Source organism: Solenopsis invicta, chromosome 7 (genome assembly GCF_016802725.1).
Source record: "Solenopsis invicta isolate M01_SB chromosome 7, UNIL_Sinv_3.0, whole genome shotgun sequence".
Lineage (NCBI taxonomy): Eukaryota > Metazoa > Arthropoda > Insecta > Hymenoptera > Formicidae > Solenopsis > Solenopsis invicta.
Genome location: NC_052670.1, coordinates 1,337,860 through 1,359,006, shown reverse-complemented (window position 1 = coordinate 1,359,006; position 21,147 = coordinate 1,337,860). Strand labels below are relative to the sequence as shown.

The 21,147-nt window shown below is 35.0% G+C and overlaps 3 protein-coding genes across 12 annotated transcripts; 1 reads left to right on the top strand and 2 right to left on the bottom strand.

The window, feature by feature from the left end:
- Positions 1 to 694: 694 nt before the first annotated feature.
- On the bottom strand, positions 695 to 9,294 carry LOC105193586. Of its 7 annotated transcripts, none has more exons than XM_011158109.3 (4): positions 8,955 to 9,294; positions 3,713 to 7,734; positions 3,349 to 3,630; positions 695 to 2,743 (listed from the first exon to the last, which is right to left on the bottom strand). In XM_011158109.3, exons 2-4 carry the CDS (start codon positions 7,702 to 7,704, stop codon positions 2,176 to 2,178), a joined length of 4,842 nt encoding a protein of 1,613 aa, XP_011156411.2. In that variant the 5' UTR covers positions 7,705 to 7,734; positions 8,955 to 9,294; the 3' UTR covers positions 695 to 2,175. The 7 variants fall into 7 exon arrangements, with proteins under 7 accessions (XP_011156411.2, XP_011156410.2, XP_011156412.2 ...); XM_011158108.3 differs by having other exon boundaries at positions 8,862 to 8,960; XM_011158110.3 differs by having other exon boundaries at positions 8,855 to 8,955.
- Positions 9,295 to 9,478: 184 nt separating this feature from the next.
- On the top strand, positions 9,479 to 18,430 carry LOC105193585 (dual specificity protein phosphatase CDC14AB). Of its 4 annotated transcripts, none has more exons than XM_011158104.3 (8): positions 9,479 to 10,113; positions 10,583 to 10,848; positions 11,688 to 11,988; positions 12,268 to 12,637; positions 12,780 to 13,121; positions 13,198 to 13,326; positions 13,636 to 13,863; positions 14,695 to 18,430. In XM_011158104.3, exons 1-8 carry the CDS (start codon positions 10,065 to 10,067, stop codon positions 14,774 to 14,776), a joined length of 1,767 nt encoding a protein of 588 aa, XP_011156406.1. In that variant the 5' UTR covers positions 9,479 to 10,064; the 3' UTR covers positions 14,777 to 18,430. The 4 variants fall into 4 exon arrangements, with proteins under 4 accessions (XP_011156406.1, XP_011156404.1, XP_011156407.1 ...); XM_011158102.3 differs by having other exon boundaries at positions 13,585 to 13,863; XM_039452081.1 differs by having other exon boundaries at positions 9,560 to 10,113; positions 13,585 to 13,863; positions 14,635 to 18,430.
- LOC105193582 (protein-serine O-palmitoleoyltransferase porcupine) lies at positions 17,873 to 20,874 on the bottom strand. The gene is made up of 7 exons (XM_039452082.1): positions 20,756 to 20,874; positions 20,286 to 20,578; positions 19,973 to 20,165; positions 19,685 to 19,901; positions 19,455 to 19,561; positions 19,170 to 19,372; positions 17,873 to 19,060 (listed from the first exon to the last, which is right to left on the bottom strand). Exons 2-7 carry the CDS (start codon positions 20,509 to 20,511, stop codon positions 18,621 to 18,623), a joined length of 1,386 nt encoding a protein of 461 aa, XP_039308016.1. The 5' UTR covers positions 20,512 to 20,578; positions 20,756 to 20,874; the 3' UTR covers positions 17,873 to 18,620.
- Positions 20,875 to 21,147: the final 273 nt, after the last annotated feature.

Genomic DNA, 21,147 nt, shown 5'->3' with positions numbered 1-21,147 from the left:
GATATATCTCAAGAAATACGTTTGTGAATATACACATCGCAAATTCTGTTACACGAGGTATATAAGGTATTTCGTTGTGAAACTATTCGATTAAGTTAGCATATTATTTATATTACAACCAGTATTGTGCTTAGATAATTTAAAATTATCTAGATAAAGATAAGTTACATGTAAATATATACCTTTATAGGTACTATAAAATTAAATTATTTATAACTTAGATAAAATAAAAATAATTTAATTTTACATTTATCCTTATATCATAGATAAAAGATAAAATTATATATCATTTCATCTAGATAATTTTGAGATAATATCTGTTGAGCAAAATAATTTAGGATATAAACAATTGTTCATAATTTTATTTGAAAATCTTCATTTTTTTTAAAACAAGTTTTTCAAATAATTTAGTCTGACAAAAAATTTTCCTTTTTTGATTTGAATAATTAGGCAAATAAAAATTAAAATTGAAAAATATAAAAGGAATATACTTAGATTATAATATGATTCTCTGATTAAGTTCTTATTTATAATTTTATGGCAATTTTTACTACATTGCGCTATTATTTTTAGATTATTTTTGTTACAATCTGTTGTCACTTTAAAAGATTTTTCTGTTAGAATAAATGGTAACTTGGAGGTTGAAATTAAGAGAGAACAATGCACTCGTTGTCATTGGCATTAACTTGGATAATTTGAAAAAAATAGCATTTTTATTCATGAAAATAGAAATAACATATCTTCTATTATAATCTAGATACAAATAAAATCCATTTCTTCATCTAGATAATTTTACATATAGATAACTTTATACAGATAAAGGCAAACACTGGTTATGACTTACGTACGTAAGTTAACGTTACATAATTTAACAAAGTGATATCTCAGAAGTATCACACAATAATGTACATGTTTACCTTATATTGTCATAGTATGTTATATTTTCAATAACATATTATGTTTGACTTAACCATTTTATTTTTACTGAAGAAATAAACCTTTCTTCTCCTGTAAACAATTCAGATACTTATGTACCAACATAGTATACATCCGATCTTTAGACGCGTGTCATAGAAGAATAATTATAAACATTATATTTATTTACACACCGTAAGACATACTCTTACGGTAACATTTTTTTCTTAGAGGCTCGAATTAGGAATAAATCAAAAGCATAGCGAAACCAAGTGAAAATATATAGTACGCTTTTACTTAAATCTATCCCAAATAAGCGATTGATTAAAATGACGAAATAAAAAAAAAACTGTAAATGTGTTTTGTAAGTAGTAAAATAAAAAATAATTAGGCGTCATAATAATTTGAGGTTTTATATGTTTATACATATACAAATTGTTATACAAAATTTTTTTACGAGAAAAAAAATGTCGATTTGTATTATATTTTGTATATAATGTCATAAAACCTTGTATTATAGGCATTATTTGTGTGATATCAGTTCATCAATAAATTTCATTAACCTCTTTTATATAAAATATATCCTATATTAAATATCTCTCTTTGAGAGTACATATATCTAGATTCCTCAACACAGTGTAATGAAATTGTTATATTGGCAAATGGGGAAGAGAGGACAATGGAATGTACAGTATAAATCAAAGAAAGATTTTATATATATAGGAGATATATATAATATAGGAAAAGCAACTTTGTGACTAATAAATGATCAAATACATTTTTATGGCACTGATTCTTTCAGAAAATTCATTATTTCTGAAGTTTCTCTTTCTTGTCTTTTTCGTGAGAATCTAACTATGTTGTGAATGTACAATATCAAGTGACAATACCTTTTAAGATTGTGGAAAAATGATGTTTTGTTAAAAATATATATTTTCCGAATTATGTAATTCTACGAATTACATAATTGTATATAAAACAATTACGTTATGAAAAATAAATTAATAACTAGTCCTATTTTATAGTCTTATACAACTTGATAACATTTAAGTAAGATCAGAGCAGCGATTTAATATTTTCTTATTTACAAGTATTTCCAATGTTACATTGAAATAATTTGACTGGAAAACATTTCTTGATAAATCACACGTCAATAAATAAATATAATGCATGTTGTATATAATGTGTATAATAATATAAAATATAACAAAAAATACTAAAATTATGTCAGATGATTAAACGGGGAAAACTTATACGCCTTCACTCTGTAAAATTCATGTCGTCACATAAGGCGTTCTTCAGTCTGTCTTCCAATAACGCATTTTCCAATTGTTGCGCCTGTAAGCGGTTCTCTATCTCCATAGCCACAGAATGTACTTCCATGATACGAGTCTTGGTATTCTCGCAAAACTCCGCCAGTACACCAAATTTTTCATCTAATGCGCTATCATCCAAATCGTTTTCCGATTTATCAAGTTTCTTTCGTTTCCTCGTCGGTTCATTTAATACGTCATCAGAGTTTAATTCATGCAACATGAATTCTGTCAGTATGTTAGATTTGAACCACCATGGTAACGTCCGGAAATGTTTGATGTGATTTTTATTGTAAATTATCATTAAATCTTCGTCCAAAAGACGAACTTTCTCCTTGATCACATACAATAGTATGTGCACAAAGTTAGATACTTGTAAACTACCTGAGGTGAGGAATAGATTGCTCAATATATCGCAAAATACAATATTACAGTTTGAGTCACTCAACACCTCCCTGCAATAATTCATAATGTGCCGTCGCAGATCTTGTATATCTGTTATTGGCCATGTTGCACTGAAAGAAGGAAGCGTGAAAATAACGTGAACAATAGTGAAAGTACATAACTATTGTGTTTTGTGCTGACTTAGATAAATTGATAGTTTTTTTTAACTAACTTAAAGTTAATGATTTATAAAATTAATTAAAAGTTGTATCAATCAAAAATTAATTCAGTTAAAAGTCAAGATTAAATTCAGTGAAAAGTTAATTTCAAAAAGTATTATTTGTATTAAATTAAAAATGGTAATTAAAAAAAAATTAGATTATTCGAAACAAAATAATTACAATATCGATCATAAAATAAATTTAATACTTTATTTGTAAGTTAAGTGTATATAAAATATTTTTTATGGAAATATTTTTTCTTGTATATATGTATAAAAAAATTTTTAACTTAGAAGCAAAGTTAATAAAAATTAAAGTTTATATATTGTAAAAATAATTGGTTGAAATAAAAAATTAACAAAGTTAAAAGTTATCAACTATTGAATTTTTTTAATTTTTCATGACTTAATACCCAATCCTAGTTTTGCGTTACATCTATATACATCTATCCATCTATCTATATGTACATTTATTTATTTATTGATATAATAATTACATTGACTTAGATCACTTACTTCCATGGTGGTAATATGAAACTATTCATCGCAGTCTCCAGTTTTGCTCTGTACTCATCTCGTTTCCACGATTCATTGAAATATTCATAACTGCACGGCATGGTATTGCTGCTTTTAAGAAACTTTTTCAATTCAGGCGCGAAATTCGTGTATAGCAAGGATTCTGGATCCAATATTATGTCTATCAAGTGATTTACAGCCTCGTTGTGCAAATCGATTACAAAGTTAGGGTCCTTTAATGCGTTTGATAATTGTTTATTGAACATAGAATCACCTAGTATCCTAGAAATTATTAAAGCAAACAATATAGAATGTGATTGGAATATAATCAGATAAAAATACAAGAATAGAGAAAAAATCTTACCTCAACCACATCTCCTCGGACAAACAAGTGTCGTAAACGTTACATAAATAATCCATTTCTAGTGGATTCGGCGGTGATTTGTTCATTGTCAACCATAAAACTGCACTTTGCGTCAAATTTAAGACAACTTTCGCAGATAGATTCTCCACGTACATGATTGTATATTCCGACACGTAGCCAGATTCCAGGAAAGATTCCAAATCCGAGACGATACTGTCGTTTTGACTCTCCAAATCCCCGTTACCAAGGACGATGAAGGCGAGCGGCATAGGCATTAGCTTATGTCGCGACAGCACGGTCTTCGTTAAACGTTTCGAAACGAATTTGTAGTTTTCCGAGGCGTCGACGATAAACAGAAGCGCGTCGGCGCCAATCAAGTGATGCTCGCTGATCAGACCTTCGAAGTGCCTTATGCAGACGTGCAAGGTTTCGTAAGGATTCGGTCGGTAAATCTTCACGATAGGATCCATCGTAAAATCGTTGGGATACAAGTATTCGTTCATCACCTTCTTATAATACCAGAGGACCGCCTTGTTGGCCAAGTCAGGCCAAGAGATGACGAGTTTCCAATATATATTGGGTAAAGAATCGATGTCCAACGATCGTACATTCTCCTTGATGCCGGCGTACGCAATAACTTCGATCGGTGCGAGAGTTTCCGTCGCGCTAACCACGACGTCCTCCGATTCGCTTCGTCGCTTGCGCATGTTCCGCATCACCACCTCCTGCTCTTTGGTGTACAGCATCCGCGCGGTTTCCTCTACGGAGTGCCTCTGCAGCCAAACCGGCGTGTCTTCCAGCGCCGCTCTTTGCCGCTTCTTCCTCAATACGTGCTGCTTCCAGATGTTCACGCACTTGAGGATCACTCGGTTCTTTATTCGCAGCAACATCTCCTCTAACTTCCGTTGCCGGTTGATCTCCGTGGTCAGTGTTGCGTCGCATATCTCCTGAGTTACTTCGTTCATCATATCCGAGAGGATTTTTCCGCTCAACGTATTGTACATCTCTAGCCTGTCGATCTCCTGCCTCGCGATGGCAGAGCAAAACTCGTGCGTGATCTCCGCGTGCAGGCTGTTGTAAATCTCTTCCGACTGCTTCTCGATTCGTTGCATTTTCCTCGCGTGCTCCAGCTTCTCCAGTCTTGCTTTCTCAGCTTCCGCTTTTTCAGCTTTCTCCTGGATTTTCTGTTCCCTCTTATGGAAGACACTTTGCTCTTTCGCCGTCTTATCCGCAAATGCCGGTTGGTGGAGAGAAATTGGTAACGGAAAATGTTTATTAATGAACACCACGGAGGGAGAAGATTTAACGTTCTTTGTGAATATATTTCCTGAATCTATCCCGGAGAAAATGCTCTTATTTACGGCCATCGCAAACGGCGAGACCGCTTCTGCATTATGCGACGTTTCCGGTTTGAAAAACACGGAAGAATTATTACTGAGACTGCTGCCGCTACCGAATAGCGTCGGCTGCTTATCTCCACGTTGTGTATCGATACTTCTGTTATCAGAAGGTTTCTCGGAAGCTATCTTTGTCGATTCGCCACTCTGAGATTTGTTCTCGAATACATTTGATTCCTTTGGCTTGTGCTCAAACGCATCTGATACGGGTGTCGTTTTAAAGACGCTTGGGGCTGAATCGGGAACTGACACGGATTTTAACGCGCCCGTTTCATTACTCGCGTTCACCGGCTGTTTTCGAACTTGCGCGGAAGGAGAAAGGTCCTTTGCGGCTCTTTGCTCCCTATCCCGGATCGACGTCAACTTTGGTATCCTCTTCGTATCCTTCTCCACGAATTCGTATGGATCGTGCTGCGCCGCCACGGAAGAGCCACAGGCGGTCTGATCCGTAGCGTTGATAGACTCCGACTTCAGGTAGCCGTTCGCGTCAAAACTGTTGTGTGGTTTATGATTTTTGTAGATCTTCTCCGGCATTTTTTTACCGGCGATGCACTGGCCGATGCTAAAGTTTAAGGCGCGCCTCTTGGACTCTATTAAATTACAAGCTCTGCCCTGCTGGATGCTCGCGGGCATGCTGAAGTTTTGACGATTCAAGAGAATGTGTAGCTCGTCGTTCGACAAGTTCAATCCCGCTTGCTCGCAGAAACATATAGCTTCGTTCTCGTCCTCGAAGGCGAGGATGTCTATCAGTTCGTACAACGGAAAGGCGGTCGAGGTGCTTCTGCAATACGCCTTCACCATTATCGAAAGAGCCCTCAATCTGATCTGGTTGAAGTATCTCAATAGAATGCAGGCGTTCAAGTAAGTCGTCTCTCGAACGAGCTGGAAAAATTTGTAGTAGTTATTTGAGTCCAATGAGAAATACATTTTGATCGCAAACTGGACCTCTGGTGAATTTTGCACGAGCTTGGGCAGCTGTTGCAAGTCGTATAGGAAGTTGCCGCTGTTCAGATTCAGCAGCACGACATACGCCCTGAATTCGGGCTCGTTCTCGCAGGTGATGCCCTTCACCCTCAAATCGTGGTACATGTACTTCAAAGTCTGTAAACACTTGGTCAAGTTCTCCGAATTGATCTTCTTGTCGAAGACGGATGCGTCCTCCGCGCAGAGCCTCTCCGAGCACACTATATGGAATCTGGCACACTGCTCGAGCAGCTCGACGCTCTCCACGCAGCACAGTTCCTGCTGCGTGATATCTTTCCTGATCCCTCTCGTCCGGTCCCAGAGGAAGTGATACCATTCGGCCAGGTTCGTACCCTCCTGCTCGCAGAGATCCATTAGCTCGTGAAGCAGGTAGCTCATGGTCATCTTCAAGGATTTCACCGGCCTCAACTCGTGGGGCATCGGTTCCTCCTGATCCGCGGAGGATCTCGAGTATTGCTTCACGGCAGTCGCATGATTTATTTTATATTCGTTCCCCTCTAGTTGCTCGTACGAGGCGACCTGCCGCTGTGACTCGCGCATCAAACGTTCCTTCTCTGGACACATGTCGGGGCAGGTGCCGTTGGTCACCTTAGCTGTCGCCAACGAGGCTGGCTTGACTCGCTTCAGTCTCATAAGACGGTCTCTGGCCTCCAACACCTTGTACTTGTCGTCGGTCGTAAGAGCAGCTTGATGTATTATATTTTGCAGCTCCTCTATAGTCGTACTGGACAAAGGTTTAGCTTTCTGGCACTCGATATCGTGTTTCTCAACTTTCATGGCAGCTTTCTCCGACTTCGCCGTAGCCTTCTCATGCGACGTTAATGCAGCTTTTCCACTCAGCGCTTTGGTCTTCAACGGCAGCAACGCGCTTACGTCGGGAACCTCGCTCCCTTTCGCAGGATGCAAATTATACTCCATGTTCGCCATAGCTTCTAATTCCGATTTAATCTCATTGTCGGGTGCTTTAAGGAAATTCGCCACTATATTCAGCAAATCTTTTTTCTTGGTTTGCGCCCCTTTCGCAGTTGACTCCAGCTTCGTCCATTCTACGTGAAACTTGTCGTTTTTGTAATCGCCGCTGCCATAATATGCAGAGCTCGCCTCTATCTTCGTCGTATAAACTACGATGATCTCACGCTTCCTCGGACGAATAGTTATCTTCACGATATTCCCGTACTTCTTAAAGTAGTCCTTTGCTGCCGATTTAGTCAGCAGGGCTTTGGGTACGTCGGAGCATGTTATCGAGTTGTCTATGTTGACTTTAGTAATGCGTGCCCTGGAATTCTTTTTCAACTGTTCAAACGCCCCTGTATCCTTGAGAGCATTGGTGAACATATTGACTGCAGGCTTGAACGTGTTTCTCGAAATTCTTGGCTTATATATGTCCGTTTTTTTGGCACTTAGGCCCGTGCAACTTTGAACGTAACGCGACACGATCGTGGGTGCGGCGAAAGTAAATGTATTCTTCTTGCTGACAGTGTCGAAGACATGTTCTGATCCCACGCCGAAATTAATGATTCTTGGAAGATCAGATATAGTACCCGGTTTGGAGAATACAAAGGAGTTCGAGGCTGCGCCTGCCTCTAGATCGTCGACCTCCGTTTCATCCATTTCACTCAGAATTTCGCGTTTATCTTAATTCTGCAAATTACATGAATACCAATGTTAATGCACATAAACATATCATCCTGACTGTTTTTCAACAAGATATACAGGTGACAGTCCAACACAGTGTTCCAACTGTGACATAGTAGATACTTTCCTGCAAAAGACACAGTTGACACAATATAACACAATGAATCAATTTATTTTTGTCATTGTCAATGTTAAACAAGATTAAACAAGAATAAAACAATGCACTGTGTCCTTCAGTGTCTCTTGCTGGAAAATGTCCAGTATTAGACTGCTTGACACTGTCTAAGTACAAGTGTGTAAAATTTGTCAGTTATCAAGTTTCCACAGTGCTTTATGTACAATATATGGTAATTATGTTCATTTTTATTATAAACATAAATCAAAATTATATAGAGAAAGATTATTGTTTAGCCATTGATGTATTAAAAATTAAGTCTTGAGCTCTAATTACGTTCCAACAAACTTTACACAATAAAACACAAATGTAACGTCAGCGTGTCCTAGCTGTTTGTCAAAAGGCTTGTTTTCTATTCCTGCACTAGACTGCACTGGAACATCCCTTCTTGCTTTCGCTAACCTTCAAATATATATCTTTTTTATTTTAAATGCACACTAATTCAGGGAGTTCAGGAACAGAAAACAAACGGAAAGAAATACACAGATGACACAGTGTAACATTGTGCCCAACACAAAGCATTCCAACTATGATACAGTGTTACTCTGCTCGACACTGTAAAAAACTAAGCATAAACAATACCAAGCTGTGTCATTAACAATATCAAACATTTTGTTTAACATGCGATAATTATGTTCTTTTTTAATATGAACATAGTCCAAGTTGTATCTAAGAGGAAGATTACTTTTCAGTTATCAATGTACCAGAAATTCAAATCCAGAACTCTAATGTGTTCCAACCTTTGACTATATAAATATAGTCAAAGGTTCCAACAGAAAACCTTACACATCAAAGCAGTGTAACGTCAATGTGTTCTAGCTGGAAAACAACCAGTGTATTGAAACTTTACGGCTTAACATTTGTGCGTGTCACGTCTTTGAACAAACAATTTTTTTTCGAAATATTAATAATCGCATCTTAATCAATATTAACGATCGTAAATTTACAAACTTGTTACCGGGTCTTCGAGACTGGACAACCTTGAGCAAAATAATTATCAATGTCAAGGCGCAATATAACCTATATTTACGCGCGCATTCAAAACACTAACCTATTTAACGGCTGGCTGTGACCTGTGACTGCTGCGAGGGTTCGCGGATGAAAGTTTTGCTCGATGAGTTTCGGAACGCGTTCGACATCCAATAGAAAACTTTCTTTCCTAGGGAAAATTACTCCGTTGTGAAGATAGTAACTTTTTCATGTGCATATGGTCATTGAAACAAAATGGCGGCGGAATCAAAATTTGCGCTCCGCTCAAAAATTTTCTCAACGGATAATGAACGATAACGGGCGGAGACGACGGCGACGACGACGGCTGCGAGGAATTCTTCGAGCAACGACGAGAACGAAGCTCGCACACGAGAGATACTATGCCGAGAGATACTACGCGCGTGAAATAATTAAAATATATCTGTAGCGAAGCAAGCGAACGCGAATTGTCCCCTCCACTTGAATCAGCAGCGGCGACGGCGGTGGCGACGGCAACGACAGTGGCGGAGAAAGCGGAGCAGAGCCTATCTACAGAGCGACTAGAGCGAGTGTGAAAATCGCGAGGCGCCGCACCCGGTTGCCCGGTGCCGCGATACCAGCCATCGCTGAGAATCCGGTTCCGCTCACTCCTCCCCCTTCGACTCGCGAGTTTGAATTCCGTAACGGTCTCGCGGCAAGTACGTGCGAGTACGGCGCGTGAGTGTCGTAAGTGTCCCACACCCTGTTTCCTCCGCGGTGGAGGCACCGCGCTGTGGACGGACGTGGGTGTCCGCGGAGCGTACGGGACGCCGGGGAGTGCTGGCGCGTGCGGCAGCGCGGCACCTCTTCCGGACGACGACGGCGACGACGACGACGACGGCCAGTAGCAGCGGCAGTGGCAGTGGCGGCGGCGGGCGGCCGGACGCGCGTCTCTGACGTAACGATTTTTGCGCGCGTAGGCAGGCTACCACCGCCGATTAATACGACGCGGCGGCGACGGCGACGGCGACGGCGACGGCGACTTCGCCTAGTTAGCCGCCCACTTCGACGTCCCGCGTGTTTATTGCGCGCCCGCGCTATATCGCGCTATATCGCGCTAATTGAACGCTCCTATTTGCATTAACGTCGCGCTGATGACAGATCCACCTGATCGGTATCTGCTACTGCGCCGTACACCCGCAACTGGATCACGATGGAGGACGCGAACGAGGTTTTGGTATGCGCGGCCGAATTCATAAAAGGTAATCCCATTTTGGATTAGATTCTATTTTTGATGACCGCGAGAAAACGCGCCGCCCCGTCTAATACGCGTCCTTCGCTTGTAAACGTCGGATTAAGTGTCTTCTAACATTTTTCTCTCGTTGGAACGGGACATCTGCTCCGAAGTCTCCGACAGAGAGATGCTCTTTTTAATTAAAATTAGCGATGTACGAACTTTTTCTATGAACTTGTCATTAAGTAATTTTTTTTTTTTTAATCAAAGAGTGCATTTGTGATACTTTTAAGGTATTTAACGTATTTATTCTCTTGGATGTTTTCTTTGAAACAGCTTGTTTGTTTTTGTCAATCGTGTGTAATCAGAATGCGATCTACATTTAAAAATTCTACATTATTTCTGAATACTGTATAAAGTTGTTTAAAGGGTATAGAAGATAAATTTTTCTCTCACCTGATGTGAGAAAAAGATGAATAAATTGTTTCTTCTTCCAGATCGATTGTACTTTGTAACGTTAAGAACAGCAATGAAACCAAAAAGTACCCCAAACACACATTACTTCAGTATTGACAACGAGTTGGTGTACGAGAATTTTTACTCCGACTTCGGCCCGTTAAATCTAGCCGTGCTGTACAGATACTGCCAAAAGGTTAACAAAAAATTGAAGGGCATTACTCTCAGCAAAAAGAAACTCGTGCATTACACGACGATGGACTCAGAGAAAAGAGTCAATGCTGCATTTCTCATAGGAAGTTACGCGGTAATATATAAATGTTTTTCTTCTGATTTTTGTCAGATACTGTATAAATATAACAGGGTGTTTACTGAGAAAACTGAGAATTTTGAGAAAATTTTTTTTATTTTTGAAAATCATTAATTTTTTTAAGATTTTGCTAGTACTCTAAAAATACTAGGAAAATTTTTAATTTAAATTTAAATTTTCTTTTTTTGACAAAATTGTTTCTTTGATCTTTTTTTTAAATTTATATTTTTTTATTCTCGAAAATCATGCATTTTTACGATATTTTACTAGGGAAATACTAGGAAATTTTTTGAAAAATTTTTTAAATTTATATTATATTTCTTCCTGACAAAATGGTTTTTTGGATTTTTTCTGTTAATTAACTAGTAATAAATAGCATAGACATCCATGTTTACATTTTCTCGAGATTCATAAATGTCTATTTAAAAAAATTAATTACAATGGAAGATAACACTCCTAGATTGATATTATGTGTTTATAATCATCTTTCAAATTTCAGCGAGCTAGATCTGTGTATTATGGATTTATCGATATATCGATTTATCGATATATACTGTATCGTAATTTAATTCCTTTTAGTACTTTCCCAAATTTAATATTTAAAATTTTAAGTGGCTTTTCTTTACACGATTAAGAAATATTAAAAGGTGTAATAAAATAAATTTTAAGCTGTAAATTCCAAAAATTTTCTAATTTTATTTTGAATTTTAGATAAAATTTCTAGAAAATCTGAAAATTTTTACTTTTTTTAAATCAAATTTCAGTAAACACTCCGTGTAAATTTTATCGCAGAAGGAAATATTATTAATAGATGAAAATCTATTTGGTATTTTCAGATATTGTATTGCAAGCGTACAGCGCAAGAAGCTTACGAATGTTTGACCAAAAGTCCAAATAGTCCCTTGTTTATCATGTTTCGCGATGCCTCGGTCGGACCACCATGCTATCAGATATCATTAAAGGATTGTTTAAGTGCTATATACAAGTGCCATCAACTTGGTTTCTTTAATTTTGAAGATTTTTGTGTAAATGAGTACGAACACTTTGAAAGAGTGGAGAATGGGGATTTAAATTGGGTAGTTCCTGGAAAGTTCATTGCTTTCTGTGGCCCACATGCAAGATCGAAAATGGAAGATGGTATGTATCTTCCATCTTATTAGTGACATAAAATTGTGTTTGTGGAAAAGAATGCAGTAATGAATGAGAGGGAGCAAACAAATCCATGGAATGAATGTTTACAAGAGCAAAAACAATGGAATTCATGTGAGAATGAGCAAAATTTGAAGATGAACGTGTGAAGAGATAGAAGAGTAAAAGATGAGAAAAGGATACTTTTAAGCACTATAATAGATAGTGAAAATCTATCTGTGCATTTAATTTCTGTTCTTTATCATTTAAATTCCCACCTTTCCATAGGTTATCCACTTCATGGTCCAGAGTGGTATTTTACATATTTCCACCGTAATAATGTAACGACAATTGTGCGGCTTAATAAGAAGGTTTACGATGCATCGAGCTTCACTGACGCCGGCTTTATTCATAAAGATCTATTTTTTATGGACGGCTCGACGCCGACGGATGCGATAATGCATCAGTTTCTTAAAATAGCGGAAAACGCAAGTGGTGCGGTTGCCGTACATTGTAAGGCAGGCCTCGGAAGAACGGGTTCTCTCATAGGTTGTTACATTATGAAGCATTACCATTTGACAGCTCATGAAACGATCGCTTGGATAAGGATATGTAGGCCAGGTTCTGTAATTGGGCATCAGCAACAATGGCTGGAGAGGTGAGGAGTGCGTGTGTGTGTGTGTATACATATATGTACATATATGTATTCGTCATTTTTGTTTTTCTCGTTATGGTGAATCTAGTAGCATGAAAATTATATATTGTGCATAAAAAAACTGATAAATTTCTGTGCCTTTTAGAAAAGAGGCGTATCTTCGGTCATTGTTAAAGGAACCGTTGCAACCTGAGAACGGAAATCCGGTACATGAATACGGGATATACTCGATAGCTGGTAGACCTAGAGGAGCTTCGTTCCAAGGGGATGCAAAGAATTTGATGGAGGATAATGTATCAGGGATAATGCATCGCGTCGATGAAATAAAGTTGGACGATCCTGGGCCAGTGGCTGGGGCCAGTGCTACAGCTAGATACAGTACGTTGACTCAAGGCGATAAATTGTGCAGAATCAAAGCCAGAAGAAGAGGCATATCGACAACTCAAACTTCTCTTAATGCAAGCACAGGGACATCTACTGTTGTGCAGTGAGTACAAAGTGCACATTTATTGTAGCTTTTTATCTTTTTTGAGATTGGAATTAACATGCGCACCGTATTATAGTCCATATTTGGGACCCTTGTTACAAACCAGAAGTCAAAAAGGAGCCATTTCTACTCAAGTGGGAAGTAAAGAGAGAGATCCTACCAAAAGGTTGATATTACGATCTACCGCAACGACAGTCGTGAAAAGGTTAAACATTTTATTTATCTATTTCTCTTCTTACACATCACTTTGTTTATATTATTTTTCTTTGAACTATTTTTTTCGTGTCTTTCTTTTTCCTTCCGGATGATGCTATTCCGGTTATATTCTCACTTGCCCATCCCCTTTTAAGTTGCGCTTATATACCGATTAACACATGCTTCGAATAAGACAATAAAATTAAAAATTGTATTGCATGTGTATTTGAAAGAAATAGGGTCTCTTTATCTTGACTGGAAATTGTAGAAACAGTTGGTTGGTCAACAGTAGCTGTGATCCATCTTCCTGCCGTATTAGGTCTAAACCGGCAACACAGAGCCATAACATCAACAACAATACAACTACCAATCCCGTTACATCTTTAACTGTATCAAAACCAGTGAGAAGGGCAAAACGTACCTCCTGCATGGCTGCACAGGCCCACGCTACAAACTCGTCTGCCAATCATTCAGTACCGCAACCGCAACAACGCATGAATATGATCCTCAGGTCGGCAGACCGAGTTACTCGCTATTCGCTCAGGCAGTAAGTCAATAACTGTCCCTCTGTTTCTCGAATTTGGACTAAATTTACGATTGTGCAATTCTTTCGTCCTTGCTTGTTTGATGTATAAGTAAAAAATTTTCACAATATTCCTTCCCTTTTGCTCCACTAATTCCCATTGCTTCTGATTCTTTAGCTTTGCTTCGTCGTCATCGTGCAAGCATATTTTCCGTCCACAACTATATTATATCCTCTTATATTTTCATCTTTTTCATATTTTTCATCATTTATCGTTATAAGTATACAAAGATCAAATTTATGAGGCTTTGTAGCTCTACTTCTGTTAGCAGCCAAATATATAAGCATCTTAAAAAAAAATAAAAAATACTTTATAACGTTTCTTTATATAAATTTACAAAGATTATGTACAAAGATTATATATTTATCTCTCTCTTGTATATAAGTTTTAAATTGATGTTTTTATTCTCTTATTAATCTTCAAAGAAGGAAGCAATTTGAAATATCAAATTATTACGATTGTTCAAGATCGCGTTCTGTTTTATTGATTTTGATTAATTTGATCTATATTGCATGTAGCATGATTCATAAGTTTCGTTAGCATGTATATACTACAAACCTTATATAGGCCTGGGCAAATAACAGTTGAACAGAGATGTATCACACAAGTTGAAGTTTATATTATATCATAGTCCAGGCCTCATAATAATATTACATTTAGTGCTTATGCAATAAAACACAAGTAGCACCAGAGGTGGCTAACGAACCGATCCCATTTATTTCTGTGACTTGCAGTGCGCGCACAACAAAAAGTTATAAAAGTGCATTTATCAGATGACTAACCGATATTCCCAGTGGCGTTGGGGAGGACTGTCAGGTAACTGGAGCATCTCACCAGCGCCGAAGATCTCATCGCTTAAACCCCATCATTCAATAAAAAGCACTTCACTCTGATCTTCAATCCTTCAACTCGAGCAAGTTTTGCCCAGGCTTTTATATCATAAATCAACGAAGATCAAATATTTCTACAAAATCATCAACACTACATTATTGATTAATATGGTTTTGCCATATCTGCATCATGGGATATGAATTTGTTGCAGTGATATTTAATATATAGCTTTACACGGCTTTTAATTGTTCTTCCATATATCAAAGTATTGCGATGCATTGAATGTCTGCAAAAAAAGATAAAAGGGGTATCAGAAATGTTTGTCAATATTATCTTTATTCCACTCTAACTTTCTGCTGGTCAGATAAGCACTTTTGTAGATAAATTTTCAAAATTATTTCAATTATATAATTTCTGTTTACAATAATTTTTTCAATTGTGTTAAAATGTTAATTTAATGCTCACATATTTTTTATGCAATATTAAATACATAATTTATGATGACACAATCTAAAAGTACACTCCTTCATTTTATTTCATTGATTAAAAATTCTAAAAACTATAAAATTAATAATTATACTTATTTTAATGAAATATGTATTATTTCCTTCTTCTGTTATCATAAATTAATAGTTTTTATTAGTGTTAAAAATCTAAAAGAAGAATCAATTTGGTTAATCTGTTGTATATGATCAAGAAAGGAGTGTAAAGTACGTGTGTAAATTCTTGGATATGACCTCAAAATTAAAATTTATTACACTTTTTGTGTTGTATTAAAATATTATAAAAGTTTTTATATATACCTATATTATATTATATATACCAATTTTTATTGTTATGAAAAAATTATTGCGGACCGGAATTGGATAGTTAGTAAAAAATAAAATTTATTTAGTATTATTGTGATATAGATGAAGTAGTATGTTAGAAAAGCATAATTGTTCTGTATCTCGGTCAGTTTGAGGCAAATGTTAAAGAGAGCTCGAAACACTGTAATTATGGCACTTGTTAAAAATTTACTTGTATTGCTTTGAATTTTAAACAAACGCATTAGATGAAGTCTTGCAATATATCCGGTGTATATATTATATGTGCAGTTTATATACGATTGATGCAAATTACTTCAGCAATGTTATTTAGTACATCTCCTGCTAAATGCATTCATTATAGATTTGTTGTAACCTGAATATATATTAATTTTTATATACATCTCTTGTTTAATCAAAGCAAATTGAATGTAGATTTTACAAATATGCAATGCTATTTTATATTATTTTTTTCTTTTTTTTTGTACCATTTACATGTACATTAATAATGACAATTTTAGCAACATTTAAAGACAGAATTTTAATGTATAAGGAATATTATTTATCTTCAGGTCTTTTTGTAAACATATGAACACAATTTAGTTATGTAATTTATATAGATATTTTAATGCGATTACTTCATCGCAAAACATATCAAGAAATGTGATGAAATTATTATTATTAAGCATATACACTGAAAATTTTTGTGTCCTAAAAAAAGAAAAAAATTTTAATAACATCTATTCAAAGGAACTAAATAATTAATATTTTCGATGATGTTTTATCATATGATTCAAATTGACCTGAAGATAAGATGACGTGATATTGGATGTCCTGATGTAGAGCACTCTGTAAATTGTATATAACAGTATAAGTTGATTATGAAAGATTTGGAATACCTTTAAGTACAAGATTAAAATTTAAGCTGTTACTCTTACGAGTACCTAGGCTTTTCTGTACATATTAAGTTGCTTTAGTAACGTCAAAAATTGTACTTTGTATCATTTAACGAAACATGTAAGTCTCGGAAATATGTCACTTTTGCAGTGCAGTATTTTTATTAATAGTAAAAAGGAAAAAAGTTTTTACATAGAGTGAGAAGGTTATAATAAAACTATATTTATTATTGCTACAAGAGAATGATTTTAATAAATTACACCAAGGTATACGCGTGATAAAATATAAAATATAAATATTGCATGAAAATAAAACTCAACGGAATTTTCTAAAGGAATGACATTTGGCATAGAATTTTATTGTCTTTGCAATCCATCCAATTAAAATTAATACAAATTATTACAACCATAAGTAGATTGCTAACTTTAGATTTTATCTTTCATCGCACCTTGATGTGATTTGTATTGTTATATTAAAATAAAATTTAGTTAACTTGTATAATAATTTTGTTGTAATAGGAATACTTTTGTTTTTAACACATTGTTCATCCGCATCTACAAATATATTGTTTTAATGAATTATATATCAATCATTTATTAAATAGATACAGATGTTTGCAACAAAATAAAACTTAATAAATTATATAATAGAGACCGTATTATTGAAAATATGCGAATAACTTTTGCATACGAAAGTAACAAAATAGCTAATATTTCATTGGATATTCTGCCACTTTCATATACGAAAATTACTAGCATGTTTTCAAGAATAGGTCCCCTGATCTTTTAGATTCCACAGCTTAAACTTTCTAGCTTTCTTATTTCTAACAAAAATAAATAAATGTATTTTTAATATTTTTTTCTACTTTTGTACTTTTAAGTATCTTGGATAATTAAATAAAATTCTTTTCATGTCACTTAAAAATCAAAAAGAGCAACCTGTTTTAATATATAGCAAAAATTTAAATTATATTGTCAGAATCTGTCCTAAGCAGCAGAAAGGAATTGTCAATTTTGAATCAATCTATATCAATAATATAGATGGCAGTCGTAAGAGTAACTATGTTTATAATGCTGTCATACTATATCTAAGATAATTATAAAATTTATTATTTTTTATGAGATTGATACATAGAATTAAAAAAAAAATAGATATGTCAATAGTAGTTTTAGTGCAGGGTTCTTGACTAAATATACACATACAAATGCTTTTACACATATGTATGTAGTTTATACATTATATATATATATATATATATATATATATATATATATATATATATATATGTATATATATACTTTAGCTGTGTATTCATTTATATAATGAATATGGAAGTCATAGCTTTTTTGCTAATTATAGTGTTTAAGAACACATGTTATTAAAATGTGATGTTTAGGAATATAAAGTCCGTTTGCCATTAGGTTCCAACAAATTTGTAGAGAGCAATTATTTATTTTCGAATAAATGCATTGTGTAAATTATAAAATTTATAGCGAATCCACGAAATTCGGAATGTCTATTAAGAATTGTGAATTATGTATAACATTTCTCCATTGTGTAATGTTCAATTGTAATGTTACATGCAACGAGACCATTATTTCTTCGAGAATACAATCACTGTCATCAAAATAAATTTGAAAGTGTACATAAAAATATTATATAGTAATCAATGACCATTATGTTGCACAGTAATATTACAAATGGAACATTACTAATTACAATGGATTAGTAGAGAAAAAAATATCCTAGAGCGCAGAGATGTTTCTATTCATTACAAAAGTGACATTTAATGTAATATTAGATTAGGATGCGAAATATTGAAAAAGAGTATTATATTTAACATTGTATACTTGAATACTCTTTGTAAACTTTTTTTATAATTACAAACTACTAAATGTGCTACATATATTAATTATAAAAGAAATTATAAAGTATGTATAGATCACACAGTGAACTTTATATTGTGTTATATACTCAATAAAGAATATGTATTTTATTTATCTTTTTTGACTGTTAAAGACAAAACATAAAATTATATCCTAATGTTATATTCACATTCCTTCAACTGTGCAGATGAAAGTTATTTATAAAGTGATCTGTTCGTCTGATTTATATAACTTAATTTATTTTTATGAAAAATGTGTCGGATCAATCTTTGGGAAAATAAAAAATAAAAAAAAAATTCGTTACTTAGTTAAAAGATAAATGCAGTACGTAGCTAATGCTACCCAATGACTAGCAAAACCGAGTTCAGCCCACTTATTAATTGTGTGGCGATAGCTATACCCTGTTTCTTGTAGATCCGACATATCGAACATGAGACCCAAGTAAGCTAAATGAAATATCGCCAATCCTGAGAATATCAAATTTATCACAAACACCCAATAGTTGTAAGAATTGTATTTGTGCGCGCATATTTGCATACTGCACTGTTTAGATGCGATACAAGCATCGAAGGTGTCGGCAAGTACGGCCCTGAGCTGAAATTCCACAAACGTATAAAAGCCTAGACTAAGTAACACAGCAGCTAGTTGAAAGTTCAACCCATGTAAAAGAGAGCTTATCAGATATGTGACGATAACTGCACTAAACTTTCCCAAGTTTTTAATGCTAGGACGGAAGATATCTGAAAAGTTTATCAAAAATCAATATAAATTCGATTTTTATCCCTTAATATTCCATTGCGTCATAAAAAACAAAATTTGTTTTAAATTACTGTTTGATTTGATACATACACGTTTTCAACCAAAAATGCATCGGAATGTTCCAATAAATGACAACCTGAACGAGAGAGCGTGGAAATTCAATGTAGAAGGGCTTGACTATCGTCGACGACGAAAGAGGAAATCCTCCCAAAACCAACAGTGCTGAAGCTATGTACGAAACGAAGTAGTGGGATGTTCTGAAGGACAATGCGTCTCTATACGCCATTAACCACCTGAAATATGAAAAGACCATTTTCTTGAATAAAATTGTTGAATAAAATGATAAAATATTCGTCAAAAAATTTTAACACTAACTTCCAAGAGTTATCTACAAATATCCATTGCATCCAGCAATTTGAAATACTCAGGAAGACAAAGGAAAGGAGGGCAAATCCAATACTACACAATATCCACCATTTTGTCTGCAACAGAATTTCATTATTATTATCGTGTCTATTTTAAATCGTAGAAATTACTTTTGAAAGACTTGTTTCTTAGTAAGCATATGGTTTAGTAATAAAAATAAGATATGTTTATTCACATACTTGATTGTTAGAGTAACGCAAAGACAAATAATCTTTGAACGACACCCACGGTCCAAATATACAAGTTACCACGCAGAACATATAACCCATGAAACTGTAAACATCCGGCAACCTGTCCGAATTACTCGTGTCAATGGCAACGCTAATTGCTTTCATCACCATGGTCATAATCACACTTCGTATCCTATGCCATATCACGGGCTCCATCGCAAATTCACTGAAAATGGAAATATTCCTTGAAATGTGCTAAAGTATAATCACAAATTAATCATGTGCGATAGAACATACCAGTATGCAATTATCAAAAGGGACGGTAGAAAGATCCCTGTGCCTCTGTGCCATCTTTTTGGCACATGTAAAATACCATAGGAAAATAGAACAAACACTATCAATATTATTAAAGATTCTTGCACGTAATGCTGAATAATATACAAGCCTATAATAACTGATAATATATGAAATACTTTGTGTGATATGTATTCTGAAATATAAGAAAACAAAAAGATTATTTGTGATTTATCAAAGAAATGATTTAGCAGAAGTGTAACAATTGTACAATTCATATTAACATCATAAATATACATAGTGAAAAGGATCTTACCAGTATGAACAAACAGTCTAAATAACATTGTACTGCTCAATAAAGGCAGTAAATAATATCCTGTATCGAACAGACTAGGAGTGAGACAATACTGATACATTTCATAAAGGGTTTCCTTCTCCGAGTCAGCGTAATCGTAATCGTATTCGACATTGTTATTTGAGCACTCGTAGTTCAGACAATCGTCCTCGTCGTCGTAGAAAACCGTGGCACCTGCATCTTCCATCACAGCAGGAACAGAGACTGATCAGCATAGCACGCCGCGAGACTTGTGTTTCGTGTTCGCTTTTTTCCTAATAAAAGATACGTGAAATTTGAATATTTCATACAGAAGAGAGAGAGAATGCACGCGAGATATAAATAAAGTTTACCGTTAAAAACAACAAGATATTCAAAATATAGAACGTAAATCGTTCGTGTCGCTTAAACGTAAATAAAAAAGTTGAAGAATATAAACGGACTTATCTCACCTTCTTGATTTCAATGCTTTTATACATATGCGACGTGATAAATTATTAAACACAATAATATCTCCTTTAACCTCAAAGCACCGCTTTTTATTCAAAACATACGTACCTTGCCGAGTGTCGCTCTACGTACATAAATACCGACGAAGTTGTTTGTCAACGAGGTAGTATGAAAAACTGTCAATTAGCGCTGAGAAAAATTTTGCGTTTGTCGAAGTTTGATGAACCTCGTGGATAAAAGAAGGACACTGTAATCTGTAATTCCCAATCGTCACCAATCGTTCAGATTGCAATGCACAGCAAAAATTAATTTATTATGGCAATTGTTCAATTTAGTCCTCTCACCTTCAATTTCGACGGAAGTAGGCCATATTCGCGTTTTTACACGAAACGAA

What these genes read in the sequence shown, in the direction of transcription:
- LOC105193582 (XM_039452082.1), bottom strand. Translation starts at nt 20,511, where the DNA reads ATGGAAGATGCAGGTGCCACGGTTTTCTACGACGACGAGGACGATTGT. An exon ending in TTTGTAGATAACTCTTGGAA is followed by an intron (nt 19,373 to 19,454) that starts GTTAGTGTTAAA and finishes TTCATATTTCAG; the next exon opens with GTGGTTAATGGCGTATAGAG. An exon ending in GCATTTTTGGTTGAAAACGT is followed by an intron (nt 19,061 to 19,169) that starts GTATGTATCAAA and finishes TAAACTTTTCAG; the next exon opens with ATATCTTCCGTCCTAGCATT.
- LOC105193586 (XM_011158109.3), bottom strand. Translation starts at nt 7,704, where the DNA reads ATGGATGAAACGGAGGTCGACGATCTAGAGGCAGGCGCAGCCTCGAAC. An exon ending in TCCGAGGAGATGTGGTTGAG is followed by an intron (nt 3,631 to 3,712) that starts GTAAGATTTTTT and finishes AATAATTTCTAG; the next exon opens with GATACTAGGTGATTCTATGT. An exon ending in TTCATATTACCACCATGGAA is followed by an intron (nt 2,744 to 3,348) that starts GTAAGTGATCTA and finishes TCCTTCTTTCAG; the next exon opens with TGCAACATGGCCAATAACAG.
- LOC105193585 (XM_011158102.3), top strand. Translation starts at nt 10,065, where the DNA reads ATGGAGGACGCGAACGAGGTTTTGGTATGCGCGGCCGAATTCATAAAA. An exon ending in CAGCAACAATGGCTGGAGAG is followed by an intron (nt 12,638 to 12,779) that starts GTGAGGAGTGCG and finishes TGTGCCTTTTAG; the next exon opens with AAAAGAGGCGTATCTTCGGT. An exon ending in ACTCGCTATTCGCTCAGGCA is followed by an intron (nt 13,864 to 14,694) that starts GTAAGTCAATAA and finishes CGATATTCCCAG; the next exon opens with TGGCGTTGGGGAGGACTGTC.